Consider the following 16,704-nt stretch of genomic DNA (forward strand, 5'->3'; position numbering starts at 1 on the left):
TCCATGGATCTCGAATAATGTCCAGATCTGGAGCATCAGTGCTCTTAGTGATCGATAATTTCGGCGAATATTTTAGCTCACTCTCCATGGGATAAAGTTGAGGTTGGAGAACTGGACAGAACCTAGATATAGTAAATGGTTTGCCATCCTGTTCATCAGTCTTATTAGTCAATATTCCAGGCTCATGAAGTGTTGAACTTAGCTGCTCGGAGCAGATGTCCAAATAATTGATGCGTACACGGGAATCGCGACTACACAGGATTGGAGGCACCGAATATCGAGATTTGTAGTCATGGCACCGCCAAGTTCTTGCCTGATACCGCATATCGCAGCATGTACCTTCTGTTTGATATTGTCAGTATATCGTCTGAGCGTCAGTCCCTCATTCCAAGTAAGTCCTAGGATGGTACGGGTGTTTACTTGAACGATAGTTCTTCCCTGTATGTCTGTTTATTATTGTAAATAAATGCTATAAAAATATGTGGGCTATCGGACAACAGTGAGAACAACAAAGTCTCTAGAAGTTACATTGTAGTAGAGAGATGATTTCTACCCAACCTTGTCAAAGATTATTGTAAAAAAGGAAATGTAACATAATTTTATATACCTGATGCCACCGATTGTCCTCTGTAACAATCCATGATTCTTTAAATGAATCCACATGTATATGCTGTTTCTTCGGAACAGGTCGCCCTTGGTTTAATATAATTAAATCCGTAGTATCTTTCTGTAGTAATTATTTCTCCCTCTTTGCTTCATATTTGTACAAAATGAGTGCTATTTTTTAGTGTTAAAGAAACTGTGCTCCCACCTTGTTCGATGTTCCTAATAAATTTTCCAGGCACTGTTAAACTTTGCTTAATATATTACAGCATATCTCTCCGATACACTTCAACAACTTTACCCCATCGACTTTTCCTTTTATAATTACAACATAACTTTCAGACATTAATTACGGAAAATCATCACTGTTTAAAACAGGAGCGTTTTTACCGGTAATTACCGCTATTAAATAAAGCAAAAATTGTTGAAATATATTTTCTTAATAAGAGTTTTGCTGTAAAGTAGCGGAGTACAGTAAGCAAAATTACCAAAAGAAGATATGAAATACGATTAAGTCACGCAAAATAAATATCCTTGCTTATTAATACGCACCATTAAAAATCTAAATAGCAAGAAAAACTTAATGTGGGCATTACCAGAAGCGAGTGCTATCTAGTGTCAGTTCCTTGATGAGGCTTTATTTACTGTGCTAGAGAAGTATGGGCCAGTAAAATAGCAGACTAGCATTTAAAATGCTGCAATTAATAAATATTAATTTAATACTTTAATATTTTATTTAAATAATTCGAGTTTATTCTGTGAAAATTATTAAATACTTCATTTCAAATATTTAAAAACATTCTGTTCAAAATTAATATTGCTTTTGAAGAGCCAATTTATTTTTTTGTATTATTTTAATATTACTTGTTTGTAATGAAAGTACTGCATTTATGTATTTCTAACTTCTACATTGTTTGGACTACTTACTCCTGGCATACCCATTATGTAGTGCCAGTATAAAACTGAATCTAAAAATATATTTAAATATCTGCCACTTTCACCATGTACGGTAATAAATGTACACAGAAGGTTTGTTCGGATTCCCTTAGCTATCGTGTGTAAGATGAAGTTCGTTTCTGTTAGAAAATAAATACTTTCTCTGTTGCCATTCACTGTGGTGAAGCTGAAAGCTTGGGGCTCTCCGGCCGTTTATTGTTGTGTGAATGGTTGCAGAAGACAGTGTAAATTAGAACGCGGAGACAAGTATTGCCACCTTAGAGACGGAACGAACATGAGGATGCTAGAGATGACAGATATATTGGCATTATCGTGGTTGCCCTGGGAATAGGATTGTGTGTGTGTGTGTGTGGTGCACGAGCAAAACTCTTGTACTTTTCTAACTGGATTCGATGGTTGGTACTCCGTCACGATTGGTAAGTGGCCGTTGATTGCCACAAAAGGGAATTAGCACCGGGCGGAAAAATAAACTACTAATCCGTCGCTCGTTCTGATTCGAAAACGATATGGTTCTTTGAAAGAAAATTTCGCCGTTAGACGGCGCTAATGATCCTCTCGAAGTAAACTGGATCCTGAAAACCATTGGAAGTGATTTCTCTAAAGGAGAGAGAGATTAATGGCAGAGTGAGAGAGAATCTGGCAAAATGCCAACGTATTTAATAAACAAAACAAGTGTGAATAGCTCGGACACTATCTGCGGGTCTTAGCGCATTTTCGAAAGCAAATAATGACTTCATCCATCCACGTCATAAAACCAAAACTCATGCATCAAGTCTCTCCGCGATGGATTCGAATTATTGTCACTGGATAAAATCACGTTTTTCTCCGAACACCGAAAGGACTTCAAAGAGGATAAAAAGACTTAATTAGAAGATTAGTGTTGTTCCAACCAACTTCATTCCCGTCAGAGACTTAAAATCAGAAGCTTCACGATCATGTTTATTTACAGTAGCTAACATTACTTTTTTAGTAAGATATTACCTGAAATTAGAATAGTCTATATTTTTCATAGGAAATTGCAAGGATTAAGGTGCCTTTTGATTTAAGAGTGGCGGATTAGATATTTAAATATTTTATATATTAGCCTGAGAGTAAGGTTTTTATCTATGATCTTTTATTGCAACGACTTAATAATATTAATCTAGCCCAACCAATAAAATTCAAGATCCCACACACCTCTTTAGTTTTGGTTGCGTGAGGAAATAAACACTAAGACTATTACTATATATAATACCACTCATATCCACGTGAAATTAATTTCACGTGGTATGTGAGTGGTATTACATATAGTAATAATCTTAATGAATAACAACCACATAACGTCCTTCCCTAACTATATTTCTAATGTAGTTAGGGAAGATATATAGTTAATATTATTATTATTAGCCATATGGTGCAAGGAAGCCTGAGGCTTATGCTGCACCAGCCAAGTTGCTGAGAGAGAGAGAGAGAGAGGAATCACTAAGAAAGAGAAGAATGATGAAATCCAGCTCAGGACCCTGGGTGTGCTAAGCCCATACTCACCAGATATGAGCCCCTAGGGCAATAGAAGTAAAGAATATAGTTAATATAGATATATAGAAGAAATATAGTTAAAATTAGAGAAACAAAAATATAATTAACTTCCAATTAAAGTTCATTTACTAATTTTCTGTATAAAGTGTTCTTTCCCGTGTTTTAAAAAAAAACCTATTTATTTAGAAATAAATTTAAAAATTCCTTGTTAAGTTTGTAGTTTCCTAACTTTCATCACTAAGTTTACTAAATTGAATCACTTAAGTTATCGCTTGAGTAATTATTGTTGTAACTTCAGTTCATTTGATAAGTGCAATATTTCCATCAACTTTCACTTGAATGAATTTGTCTTCCTGCATCTTTGTTTTGTTGGTAAATCGAAATTTGCGAGCTTTCACGTATTTCAGCTTATAAATTTCTATTCAACCACTAGCGTGGATTGACGGCTATTACATAATAAAAAGGGCGCAATCCTTTTCCTTTCTAAATTCAACTTCTCTGTAAATTAATTTTCTGGAGGTTGTTGAAGGGAAAAAAAAAAAGTATATTCTAAGGAGTTTGAGAACAGTATACGAATCTATGCTGTGCCATTAAAGAATGGCAGCCAGAAAGTCTCGATGAAATATGGCTATTTACCTTTATTGCGATCATAAAAGGCTGTTCGATTACTCTGTCTGCTCCAGTATTGAAGGAAGACATTAGGCGTCCAACGGAATGCCGTAATTTACACAACGAAATCGCATTCTATCAGAGATAAAACAGTAGGGATGTTCAAGAAGCACGTGTTTAGAGCAATGATGACTAAGGAGTACAAGCAGATGATAGATCTCTACCCTGTGCGCTAAACGGACTTTATTAAATTTAGGGTCATCGTTACAGGTCTTTTCGAGAGCTGATACAGCAGTTTTTATGAATAAACGACTGAAATTACTGTATTCTGTAATATTCACATTCTTTTGTTCGCTTATTGCTACTTTGTTGTTGTAGTGATGCAGCAAACGAAATAAGTAAAAGATCGGTGAAAAAGAGTCCTCCATTTTGTTCTTCAGATTTTATGCAAAAGTTTGCCTTCCATTATACGGTAAATGTGATTTACATGCCCGCAGAAATTTGTCACTTCAAAAGACCTTGGTTAGGTTTAGCGAAACAGATTTTCCTTCTTTACTGAATATCCTGAAAAAGTCGTTAGAATTTCTTCAAATGGTCAGATTTAGAAACTTCGACAAAAATCGCTACAGTCGCGCCAGCTTATCAGAAAATAGTACCAAACAGGCAGAAAATAAATAAAAATCTTATCTGGTAACTGGCTTGGTGCCATCTTGGTCTATAAACATTGCCCTGAAAATCACACTTAAAGTTTTGATTTATCGAAGACCAGTCTTATTTGATGGAGTCAACGAATTTTAACAATCCATTAAACTTGTAGAGGACATTGCTGCTGTGCCATTTTGATGAACAGTGATTTCATCTCTTCCCCTCTGGAATCCTTTATCAAATAATACTTCTAAGATATCCCTTCCATTTGGTAGTGATTCCTTGTCATGGTAATTGACTGAAATAGTAAAATAAGATTTTCCTTTATCGGATCTCATTGTCGTCTTAAGATTCTCATTTCAGACCCTATAAATTCGCAGGGACAGAAAAGGGGACGGAAAAAAAGACACAATTTGTACCAGGCCAACACAAAAGATATTCCCTCGAGAAACACGGATGTAGACCTACGCACACCGCATCAGATTTGTCAATAAAATATCATCCACCTAACCAGCAAGCTGCACTTCCGCAAAACGCCCTCAGCGGAGCCACCCGGGGATATAAATGTCACACAATAAAATGGAGTCGAAATATACGTCGGCCGGTAGTAAGTGCCTGGCCGAGGTGGGTATTGTTGGAACAGCGAACAACCATCGATGCTGTTGAGTAATGTGATGCTTTGATCTGTGTTTTCTTTTCTGTGTCTGTAATATGAGAACATTGAAATTCTGTAACGGAGTTCAAAGTTTACGAAACACAGAATATGTTTGCATACATTTTGTGCATCTTAGGGTATTATTCGTTCTTGTGTGACTTGGGAGCATTCGTTACCTTAACTCTTTGATTGGTTCTAAATATTTGATTGTTAAAGATTAATTCCTGTATCGAAGGAGATTGATATAATATTTTGCTAGCTTCTTTTATTAAAGATACTCGTGCTAGTTCTTCCTCTGGGTTTTCCTTTCAAGTTGACGTGTTTGAATTATAAATGGTGTACCAAGTTCGAGTCTGAAGTCCCCGGTTGAAAATGAAGAATGCTAAAGATAGGAACATGAGAACATTCGCAGTATTTCATGTGCCGTGATGTCTTTGTGTGACAGGTTACCGAAATTGTGACAGTCAGCCAAGAGAAGTAGTAAGGTGTGTTTTCGCTTGCGTATCACTAGACGACTTTTAAAGGAAGCTCTTGCTCATCATCAATGTGACAAAATCTTGAAATGACATCATGAAACACGGAAACCTACTCTCCTCTCTCTCTCTCTCTCTCTCTCTCTCTCTCTCTCTCTCTCTCTCTCTCTCTCTCTCTCTCTCTCACACACACACACACACACACACACACACACACACACACGTACGTACGTACGTGGCCAGTCAAGACACTATTGAATTCTTCTGACACGCAGATGATTGCAAGAAAAATACTTTAGTATTATTCATGTGAGGTCGAATTTAAGTGCGAAGTATAACAGCGCAAGATATTTGTATATCACACCAGATTGGAACGTATTTGATAATTATTCAAATCTTCTGATGCTCACTGAAGTAAATGGAAGTCGATTCCATTTCGTAAATGGAATCGACTTCCATTTACGAAAATATGCAGATTTATTTCTTTTATGTTATGGATTTCAAAATTATTATTTTAAAAATAACATTATTTGGTAAACATCTCTTCTGATTACAAAACAACATAGAAAGGATTTTCTCAATACTCACATGATTTAAGCACCACTTGGTAAACGAACGAAATATTTAAAATTTTAATAATTTTTGTGTATTCTCCGAGACGCCAAAGCAAGGAAGATTTATAATACGAAAAGAGAATTCCTGGTTATTATAATTGTGGCGTCTTGCGGTCTTGTACCCTTCGCATCTACTCTACTTATATCCACTTTGATCACTTGATCATGATCGACTGTGCAACAAATTTTAAATATGTTTGTTTTCTAGAAACAGCGACTTTTAATATCGCATGACTTCGGTAAGCCTATATTTAAAATACTGTACACTCACGAAAAGATTATTTCTGTATTACAGTTTTATTTTGTTATATTGCTATACATTTTGGTGTTCATCGTCCAACGGCATCCATAATTTGAGCTCATTCTGACAATTCTTGTTGGAGACATTTTTGCCCCTTTGGATATCTTTTCCAACTGCATTAATAGTAGAAATTGACTCCAACTTTTCTGTGATATTTTCTTTTTATTTAAGTCAAAATTATGCAATTCGAAGAAATTTTTTAAAAATATTGACTAACTGACGAATACGTTTTGCATCAACAAATACTATAGTCGCTAATAACCCAAAACATGCTCGTTAAATGTTTAAGGTTACCAAACAGACCATTCCTGTATTAAGCGCAACTTATCTCAGGCCTCTCTTTTTTTTTTTCCCTTTTTCCTTTTTTGATATAAAGGAAATTCATTTTGTTGACAATGTCAAAAATAAGAAAATTAGAAAGGAGTACTCTAATCACATGCCGTGCTCTAATTAAACATTTTTCTTGTATCCCACGTGCATCTTATCGCTGCTCCCTTTCCAAAGAAAATTAGTCATATACTGCATAAAATTGTATTATTTTTTGAATTTATTTGTAGCAGTCGGTGCTGCAAATCCTCAGTCAGAAAGTCTTTGAGAATTTCGAATATAAACAGATTATGTGAGACTGACTGTGAGCTGGATTTTTGTCATTCATTTTTGAATGAAAAAAATTATTCATTTTTGTCAAGTTTTTATTTTCTCTTATAAGCGTAATGCGAACTTAAATATATGCATGTGAGCTTCAAATAAATGCTGATAAATGTTAAAGTATTTTAGTACATTTTTCAGAAATAAAAAAGCTCTTTAAAACATAACTAATAGAATGGCTGTCAATGTTGTTATATTTCTGCTTGCTAAATAAGTAAACAGAATTTCTAATTTTAGACAAACTTGCGGAGTACATCGGATCAAATAAAGGGCAGAGTTGGCTTCTTCTTTTTTTTTTTTTTTTTTTGTATTTACCAGGCTTTAAAGACTGAAACTTTATCAGTTATTCATTAATGTGCTGGCAGGACAAATGTTATTTTGTGTTTATGTCTGAAACGAGTATTCCGTAATTGCACGTTGATGTTTCTTCTCACTTAATAAGTTACAGATTACTTAATATCGAAATATTTCAAAATAGGAGGTGAAATGAGATTATTATGCCATTAACAAACTACTCTATAGTCTTCGTTTCTCATCGTTTTACAGACTTCCGTTCGATTGGCATACTTTGTTTTGCATATCAGTCAAACCGTTCCAGTCAAGTTAGATTAACATTCAAAGGGACGAATCGAGAAGTATAGGAAACACTGCCACCAATGAGCAACCTTCATTTTACTTTATATTCCTCAGTCTAAAGCATACACTTCTCCCTGATAACTTCCTGGCAGTATATGCTAGGGAGTTACCAGCATAATCATTAATTGTAAATTTTCCGCTAGTTTGTTGTTTGTTTGTTTGTTATTTGGTTTTTAGGAGCATTATCAACTAAGGCCATATTGCTCCGGGATATGCAGTGGTCATTCCCTGACCTTTCCGCATCCTCCGTATTTAGTGGGCACGGGCTCGAACCCTGGTCTAATCAAGAAGCGTGTGCTACGCATTGCTGCTCCTTCCCACATGGCTGCGGAGGCGCCTTTCCGCTAGTAATTCATTCGCAGAGAGCATACCTGTTTATGTACTACCTGCATGCACGCTGACATATTAAAGCGGATTAAAAAGTCCAGTATAATGATTATTTGTCTCCAGTTTTGTCGAAAATTCAAACTCTTGGCTCAATATTTGCCACTGATATCAGAGTGTGTAATTCATCAGTTCAGAGATTTGTTTGTTGTTATTAATGTTTGTAGTATTGTAAAGCCTTTATTCGTTGCTCTATTCCTTCTTTCTTCTTTTTTTTTCCACATCGATTTCGTAGATGGTAAGTATTTCGATAAAAAAAAGAACTGTATGGATCTCAAATTACAAGGACTACAACAAAGATTTGCCCTTTATCTCACGAATACAATCTATCATACATGCGCATCTGTTTTTATGCTTGGCAAAAATATCTAACAGAGAAAAGAATGATAAAAATTCACCTCTTTCATCATCAGTTTTTGTCTGTTTTAAAGTAATGGTTGCATTACCCAAGACACCGCAAACATGATGGGGTTTGAATGCCAAATCATACAGGAAATAGCTTTGTGATGGGGTGGCCAACCAATTCCAACGTGTCATCTATTATCAAGACGTGCATCAAGAGTTCATTGGAGAACTTGATAAGTTGATCTACTTAAGAGTTGTTTTAGTGAGGGGGATGAAATTGATGCTTCTCGTTCTAGTCTTTTCTCTTTTGAGTAACTGAATTAAAAAAAAAAAAAAAAAAAACTTAAACGGACCGATTTTTCTTTCAACCCATAACTACCGTCTAAAATATTGAATTAACCAATTAAAATTCTTCTTAAAAAAACGATGTTTGGTATGACGTAATTGTTGTTCTATTTAAAGAAAGAAGTTCACCGTATCTGCCCTTATGTGTGAACTCCCGAAAATCAATATACCGTCATCTGAAAATAGTCAGATCTAAGAATCTTTGCAAAAACTTTCTAAAGCTTCGCCCATTTGAGAGGCTGAAGGTAATTTACCCAAGCATTTGCCCTCGTGTCAGAGGGAAACTCGAAAGTTACTCGGAACGTTTTGAGAATGCTAATGGCGGTGAAGGGCGTTCGCACGATAACATTTTTAACACAGGTGTTCACAACTTGTGGCCATTTGAGACAGAAGCATGCAAGAAACACTGCATAGAAACATTTTAGACAACCCTTCTTCGGCCAGATTGGTTAACATATTTTCTGTACTGGGACATTGATCACGAGAAAGCAAACGAGTTCTTAAATGTATCTGGATATTCTTCCATCCTATGAGTAATTGGTAGAGACAAAATGGCAAGCGAAATTTCGCTAAATACATTAAACACCAACAGAATCATCGCACCAATAAAGAGAGAGACTTTAACGTCACTTCCTGTTTATGTTTTCGATGATTTCCGCGCACTTCCTGCAGTGATATCACAGCTTGTTTCCTCTGCAATTTCATTAAGAACTACTCTGATAACAGTTCCCACATGTGGAAACTCTTAGAGAATACCGTGGATGAAATCCTCTTATTCTCTGTAAGTGACATTTAAAGATCTCCAATGATTCTCCTCCAAGGGGGGGGGGGAAATGAAAGAACATTTGTTTATTAAGATAACAGCATAGCAACAAAAACAGCTTCGTCACAATATACTCACGACGTAAATAAGGAAAATAAATGGCATTTTGTACAATATTATTTATTTTTAAAACATTTTAAATAAACACATGACCACAGCTTCAACATTCTCTATCTTAACTTTAGATAGGCTTTCCTTTAGCAAAGCCACTGACATAAGTTAATTATAGTACTGTTCTCAGTTACTGTAGAATATCTTTCTAAGAAATAAAAAGGTGCCTGAATAAACTTTTGTTTAGTAGCTGTTAGAATTAAGAAATTAAACTTGCCTTCATTATTTATATTTAAAGTATTTAACCGTTCTGTCCCGTTTAGGTAAGTTTTTAAAGCGAATTATCAGTGTTTTCTTTAACGAACTGATAATAACCTAAATTATCAACACTCTCTTTGTTACAGCATGGTTATTTACAAAGCGCGTAGCACTATAGAGTACTGTTATATTACAACATAGTTGTTACAATGTCAACTATTTTTCCCTACCCGTGGCGGATGAACTCACAAATGTTTCCCCAAACAGTAGTAGTCTTTACTTTCCTTTTTCTCCTACCAATAAAGAATTCAAGTGTTCCGGGTATGCTTGGAATTCACAGCTTGAAAGATCCGGTGTTCAAATTCCTGATATAAGTTGATCAACTAAGAGATTTACTACCATGGCAACCGCGATATCCTTCCCAATAACAAAAAATATGTCATTTCTTGTTGGCTGTAAATAGATGGTGGTATACTACACTCACCAAGTGCTGTTTTAAAAAAAATAAACATATCTACAAGCCACTGTAACAATCACTCAGAAGAGGCGGCGTATATCTAGAAGGCACAGTTTACTGCTCAAAGCATCCACGGCGATGAGGCACATGCCAATATCAGAGTTCGCTGTTCTCGCAGTTTGAGCAATGTCATTGCGAAGCTATCAAAATTCACGTGTGCAGATAGTTCTAATCTTGCTAAAGTGATATATTCCGCGTGCAACAAACATTGATTAAAGTGTTCATTAGGACGATATTGGGTTCGCTCAGTTCGGTCAAATGCTAATCGGTCTCGGCTTCTGTTTACATGAGCGATTGTAATAACGTTGAGTGATGGCCAGTTTACTGTCCACGGCACGGATTGTTGTTTCACCTTCTTCCCCTTAAAGTATTTCTTAACCCTTACTTCGCTACGATGGTGCACTATGGCCATAGACGCCCATGTGCTTAAAAATTTTTGAAACAAACAACTTCGCTACGAATTATTTTTAAACAAGCCCTGGTTTTATTGTGCTAATGCAGGAGTGGCGAACCTGTAACACGCGTAAAAAAATTTTGGGCATTCAGAATTCAGTGCCCCAAAAAAAATTTCAAACTTCGAAACAACATCACTCCAGGAATCGACCTTGAGTCGTGACCTGCGCACGCCCGCTCTCTCTGCCAGGTATGTAGCGATGTCCCACCATTCAGTAAATGCAGTGACTTGTTTGAAGTCGTAGTGGTGAGAGATACTGACGAAATTGTATGATTAAATGTCTTGAATATCGCTTTCCGAGGGGCACGCTAGGATAGTTTTTTTTTTAAAAGATTTAGCCACTTTTGGCACGCACGCGAATCGAGTTAAAAAGGTTCGCCACCCCTGTTCTAACGTTTAGTTCCTTTGTTAGGGTGTTACTTGTAATAAAAATGTATGTTAATTAAGGAGAAGATCGTACAGAAAACGGAATCTATTGTAACATAATAGAATACACGCAATTTTAGAAACTGCATACTGACGCCTCATGTCCTTAGATTTCTTGGCGAAAATTCTAAACGACTCAACCACTTGGTCATTTCAAAATTAAATTATACCAAAGAATGTGAAATACAAAGACTCACCGAGTTCATTACATACTAAGATTGATGATAGGACTGGTCCTCTCTTATGTCCAGCTCACGTTGCTTTACTTTAAAAACGCCAGCTTTGATTTCTGATTTTATACCAAGCCATTGGGAGCAGCGCATTGATTTGGCTGACACTACAGCCAAATCAGTCAAGCTCTTGACTAGCAGTTCCCAGTCAGGCTCTACTGCAGACTGAAGGCAACTGATACGTAATAAATTAATAACTCAATGCCATCGTAATACATAGGGATATAAGATTAGAATGCAAGAGTTGAAAAAAGTTGCTCTTTCTCTGCTTCACACATGACGAAAGACAAATTTTAAGTCCGATTACCCGTATGTTTGCATTCATAATAAACAGGTAGTGAGACCTGGTTTACAAAGTACCTGAAAAGACTATTTTTTTAAATTAATGGTATACTATAAGCAGGATAAATCAGGAATATGACGGAGGAATATGCCCTCCAGATCAGCGAGAAAGAGACTCTTGGCTTATTATTCACACTTTTCCATACCGTAATTAGAGAAACGGTGTCGGGAGAGTTGATTCGCCTCTAGTGTCAGAAAGCTTCCATTCTGTCATCGGGGGCTTCAGTGCCTACCCAAGAGAGTAGAAATGCTTCACCTTCGAAGGTTTATCCCAGAAGAATAATTCCCTACGGTGGAAGGACGACACTTTCGCGTTGTCGGCATTCCCTTCGCTCTTTTGAGCGCTCAAGTTCCTTGTGCTGCGCGAATGCACGTTTCAGAGATGGAAATGACATTTTGCGTGAAACGCGTTAATTTATGCTTAGAATGCAAGAGTTGACACCAAAGAGTAGCCTGCCATTGGAGTCTCAGTTCGTCTCCCTTATCCATGTAAGTGAAAGGAGCGTCCATTTCCTCTCCCCTCCCCCCTGCAATTCGCAGCCGTCCCGCTTATTCTCAGGAACCGACTGCTTGTAATGGTGATAGATGACTGGGTCTCGTGTTAGTGGGCCTGCCAAACACGAGCCACAATTAGAGCACTTTGGTACATAATTGTTGAGTTGCTTGTCACGTCCTCATCACGCACCGGCGATCTCAGAGTGCATTTATAAACAAATACCGATGGCAGCGGAGCGTTCACTGTGAGCGAGTCGCCATAGCGAATGATACAGAGATAAACTTTCGGATTGCTTTACCCTTATCTTGTGATTAAACACGTGTGTGTGTGTATTGGAAATCCCCTCCCCGTGATTGAAACGTGTGACTTCCTTATATGCAGCGTAAGCTTTGAAATCCTCGAACAATCACTTGAATATCCACCTCCCCCGGGGATTTATCCTAAAAATGCAATGTTGGTTTACTACAAGAGCCTTTAAGGGACTGTATATATATTGAATATATACAGTCGTATTAAACCGGGGCTATACCTGTATATCCTTTATTGCTCCAAAAACTACTTGTAGTCCTTTTATCTTTCTTACCAACATTTTTTATGAGTTTTATTCGTGGATTGTGCAACATTATGGATGACGACAATAGAGGCCTTACACTGAAAGTTACCATGATTGATTTTTTAAAATATCTGAAATCCCTTTGGTTTTGTGGCAATAAGTTCATTACATTTTCAAAGTTTTACTTTTTGTTTCTGTTTCTTTCGGGAAGACATTTGCACTTGGGCTTATTTCCATTAACTCATGCACGCACGCACGCAGTTTTCCGTTTCTGTGTCAGCATTAATGTAAATGAGCTGGCGATATACCCTTGGTAGAAAGCAGAAACTGTCCAACAATCACTATTATTCAAGTGCTTTGTCTCCTCTCTGCGCGATGACTCGATTTATGGCTTGACATTTTCGCGTGCTGGTTTTCATTGAAAGTACACAGTCTGCCTGGGGATGATTTCACTTTATAACAAAGTGGGTGGTTATCAGATAACATATGTCTCTGAGAATAGTCTTGAATTTCCATATAAACGCCTGCACGAATCTTTATATATTTTATTTATTTTTTCCTTCTGGAATGTGTGTTTATTTTGAAGTCATTACAAAGAAAGGTGCTTAACAGGCAATTTTATTTATCATTGCAAACCTGAATATTTAATCCTGTAAAAGGGATGGAGACTTCTTAAGATAAATCAACTTCTTACAGGTTCTGTAAAAGTATATTTAAGATAACTTCCGATTTGCATAACCTATCTACTTATTCATGCATGTACGCCTAATGAGAGAATACATAATTTCAGTGTCTTTCGTTACCTTTTGAACACCTTAAAATTACAGCTTGGGATTTTCTGTTAGTCTTATCATCTCCTATTCGTATCAGATATTTATGATTGATGGATTTATTTTTATCCTTTTGGTTTATTGGTGTGAACAAAGCGATAACAGAACTATAAAAACACAAAAAAAAAAAAGTTTTTTCAATATTCGCGCCAAAGAAATTTTAAATTGAGAGTGGAAAACACAAGGATAAAACCAAGATATTCGTGTAGTTGTTATATAGACATCTTTCTCCAGTGCATGGAATTGTATCTCTCAGGACAACGAATTAATTAAAGTAGTTGGATAGCAGCTGATGTGATATATTTTTTTTCCAAAAAGGTTTTTGTGTGTGTATCCTTAACTGAAAACGAATACTTTAAGTATTTGCTCTCAAGGCTCCCTGGGATGCTGTTCCAGTATCGGTTAATATATTTGTATATTTTACTTTCATCCAATTAATTGAGAGAAAAAGAAAAATCTGTTATTTAACCATCCGATAATAAAGATCTGACATTCCGATGGCGTGATCGAATACTCCCGACCTCACCAGAATTATTAACAAGCTTTCTTTTGAAAATTGCACGGAACTCGATTGAGATAATCAATTAGGAGGAAGGCACTTAAAAATAAGGCTAATTTATATTCCTGAGCAGCCCTAGACATATTGGCAAGAGACGTACTAATGTAACAGAGTGATTTATTTCTGTGACATTTTAGCGGTCATTTAAGAAAACTCCAGGGTGGTTATTTGGTTCTTTCGCACATGCGCAGTTGGAATTATCTGGGGATTTTTCTGAGTGTAATTAATTCTTTAGCTCATCCCGATAAATTTGACGGAAAACGAACTGCTCTTCACCTCTTGAAGTCACTTGTAATTTACGATAATCCTTGGTTGTTTTTTTTTTTTTTTTTTTTTAATATCCAAAAGAAAAAAAGTGTTCTTTTTTTGCATTTATTTGTAACAATTTAAACTACTTCAATATCTGTATTATACAGTCATAATAAGCTTAACTGCATCCCTTGTTTTCATGAGCAGGATTACTCTAAAGTAAGATATTCCGAGTAAGTCATGATTTCTAAAGGCATCTCCCTTTTTTTCTTTTCTTTTTTTTTAATTGAATTCATCTTGTATTCATCCCTCTTGTTAATTATATGCCCATATCGGTATCGTCTTCCAGTAACGAGCTTAATGCGTCTAATTTGTCTTTCGGTCTGCAGCTTACTGCGATGACTTTAATACCTTTATACGAGTTTAGACAAGAGTGGATCGTTTGATCCATGACATTGTCACGAGCTTAATGCCAGTGCAGAAGCAGTGAGACATTTCTCCAACAGATTCCATAACGCTTGATTGCGTTTTTAATTTTTTTTCTTATATTTATTGTGCATGTTTTATTCCCACTTCGATTATTTTATATGCCACGCCTGGTTTCAAAATAATAAAAATAGACAAAATCACCTCCGCACGTAGCGGTGGCGTTTCTGTAGTATTTGGTGATACTGCTCGTACCATATATGATAATTCTTCCAAGAAAGGTGTGTGTGCATGGGGGACATTGAAACTTTTTCAGTAAGGAATTATTATTATTATTAGCTATATGGTGCAAGGAAGCTTATGCTGCACCAGCAAAAAAAATATTCCTGAGAGAGAGAGAGAAGTAGAAAGGAATCATCAAGAAAGATAAGAATCATGATATTCAGCTCAGGACAAGCCTATACTCAACAGATGTGAGCCCATGGAGTGATTCTCTGGTTTAAAAGTCTTTGGGCAAGACGAACGACTTGTAGATTAAAAATAATAATTTTTCAGGTTCATCCCTTCTAGTCATCAAGAAGAAAAGTATAACCTTTCGCGATTAAAAATTAACCTATCTTAATTTTGTTTATTTTTTCATTTTCGTTCCTGTGAGTCTAAGATGTTTTCATAACTCGCCACCGAATAAACAGTCTTCTTATTTTATCCGAAAGATGGCAGCACACTGTTCATTGTGTTTCTATTCAGCTGAAAATGACACTGTTTTGAGTAAAGCCAAGTTGTGTTAAGCAATCTGCAAATTTATTTACGGTTGTGTTTTATGAATGTTCAGTTGATTGTTATAAACATTTTGCTCTAAGTTATTTTATATATAAAGTTTTACAATTTAGTGATTAATTTTTAAAAACCTTTATTATGAAAACTGCATTAAACCATGTGTTCTATATGCCTAGTCAAAAAAGAGAGAGAGAGAAAAAAAAACAACTGAGTTTTCTGCAGATGAATCAAACATGTTTTGAAGCAAGTTGGCACAAGTTGCCTCAGTCTTATCCTGCAAATAAACAGTCCGGCATGATAGTGATTTCGCTAATGCCTTAATGTTTTATGAACTTAGAAAGCTTGAAATATATTAGCGTTCAAGTGCTTACATTTGAACATAGACACTTTTGGAATCTTTCCTAATATGAAAATTAATTATGATTGGGTTACTAGGTTGCTTCTGCACTGAGGAGTGCCTTGCTGTCCACCGATGAAGGGACAGTAATTTCTGAAACGGCGCACTTATTCTTAGGAGAAAATGCTGGTTATTTTTAGTGTAAAACTAAGGCAACTCGTAATGATTCGTTTCGTGATATGATAAATTTCATGCATTTAAGAAACTTTGCTTTCTTTTTAGCTATACGTGATGTCTTTACAATGTTATCTGCAAAGTATTTACATCATGGAAATTATAATAATTCACTTGAGTAGCATAATCAAATAATTTACCAGTAGTATGAATTTCACTTTTATGTTGACACTACCACTGATGCAGCCCTCGTGGGTAGTACAGTTCGTAGAATCGCCATCCACCCCACACCGGGTGCAAAAGAATTGGATTCGAGTCAATTTTTATGGGCCTTTTTCACAACGTGGCTGAGTTAGTCAGTCTTAGGCGAGTGTAGCATGATTTTTTCTCCCGGAAACTCAGGTTTTTCGTCCAGTAAACAGAAAATCGACCACGCGATTTATATACATTGTATACAGAGCAATATGGCTTT

General features: G+C 36.1%; 1 protein-coding gene across 1 annotated transcript in view; it reads left to right on the forward strand.

Moving 5' to 3' along the window:
- The first annotated feature begins 333 nt into the window (after positions 1-333).
- LOC150081544 (solute carrier family 35 member F1-like) overlaps positions 334-16,704 on the forward strand; it is a 220,133-nt gene continuing 203,762 nt past the window's right edge. Inside the window, exon 1 of the mRNA XM_090380242.1 lies at positions 334-391. Within this exon, the coding sequence (XP_090236368.1) occupies positions 334-391 (58 nt within the window). The remainder of the gene's footprint in view (positions 392-16,704) is intronic.

This window comes from Mastigoproctus giganteus, chromosome 8 (genome assembly GCF_048544385.1).
Source record: "Mastigoproctus giganteus isolate SK-2022 chromosome 8, ASM4854438v1, whole genome shotgun sequence".
Classification (NCBI taxonomy): Eukaryota; Metazoa; Arthropoda; class Arachnida; order Uropygi; family Thelyphonidae; genus Mastigoproctus; species Mastigoproctus giganteus.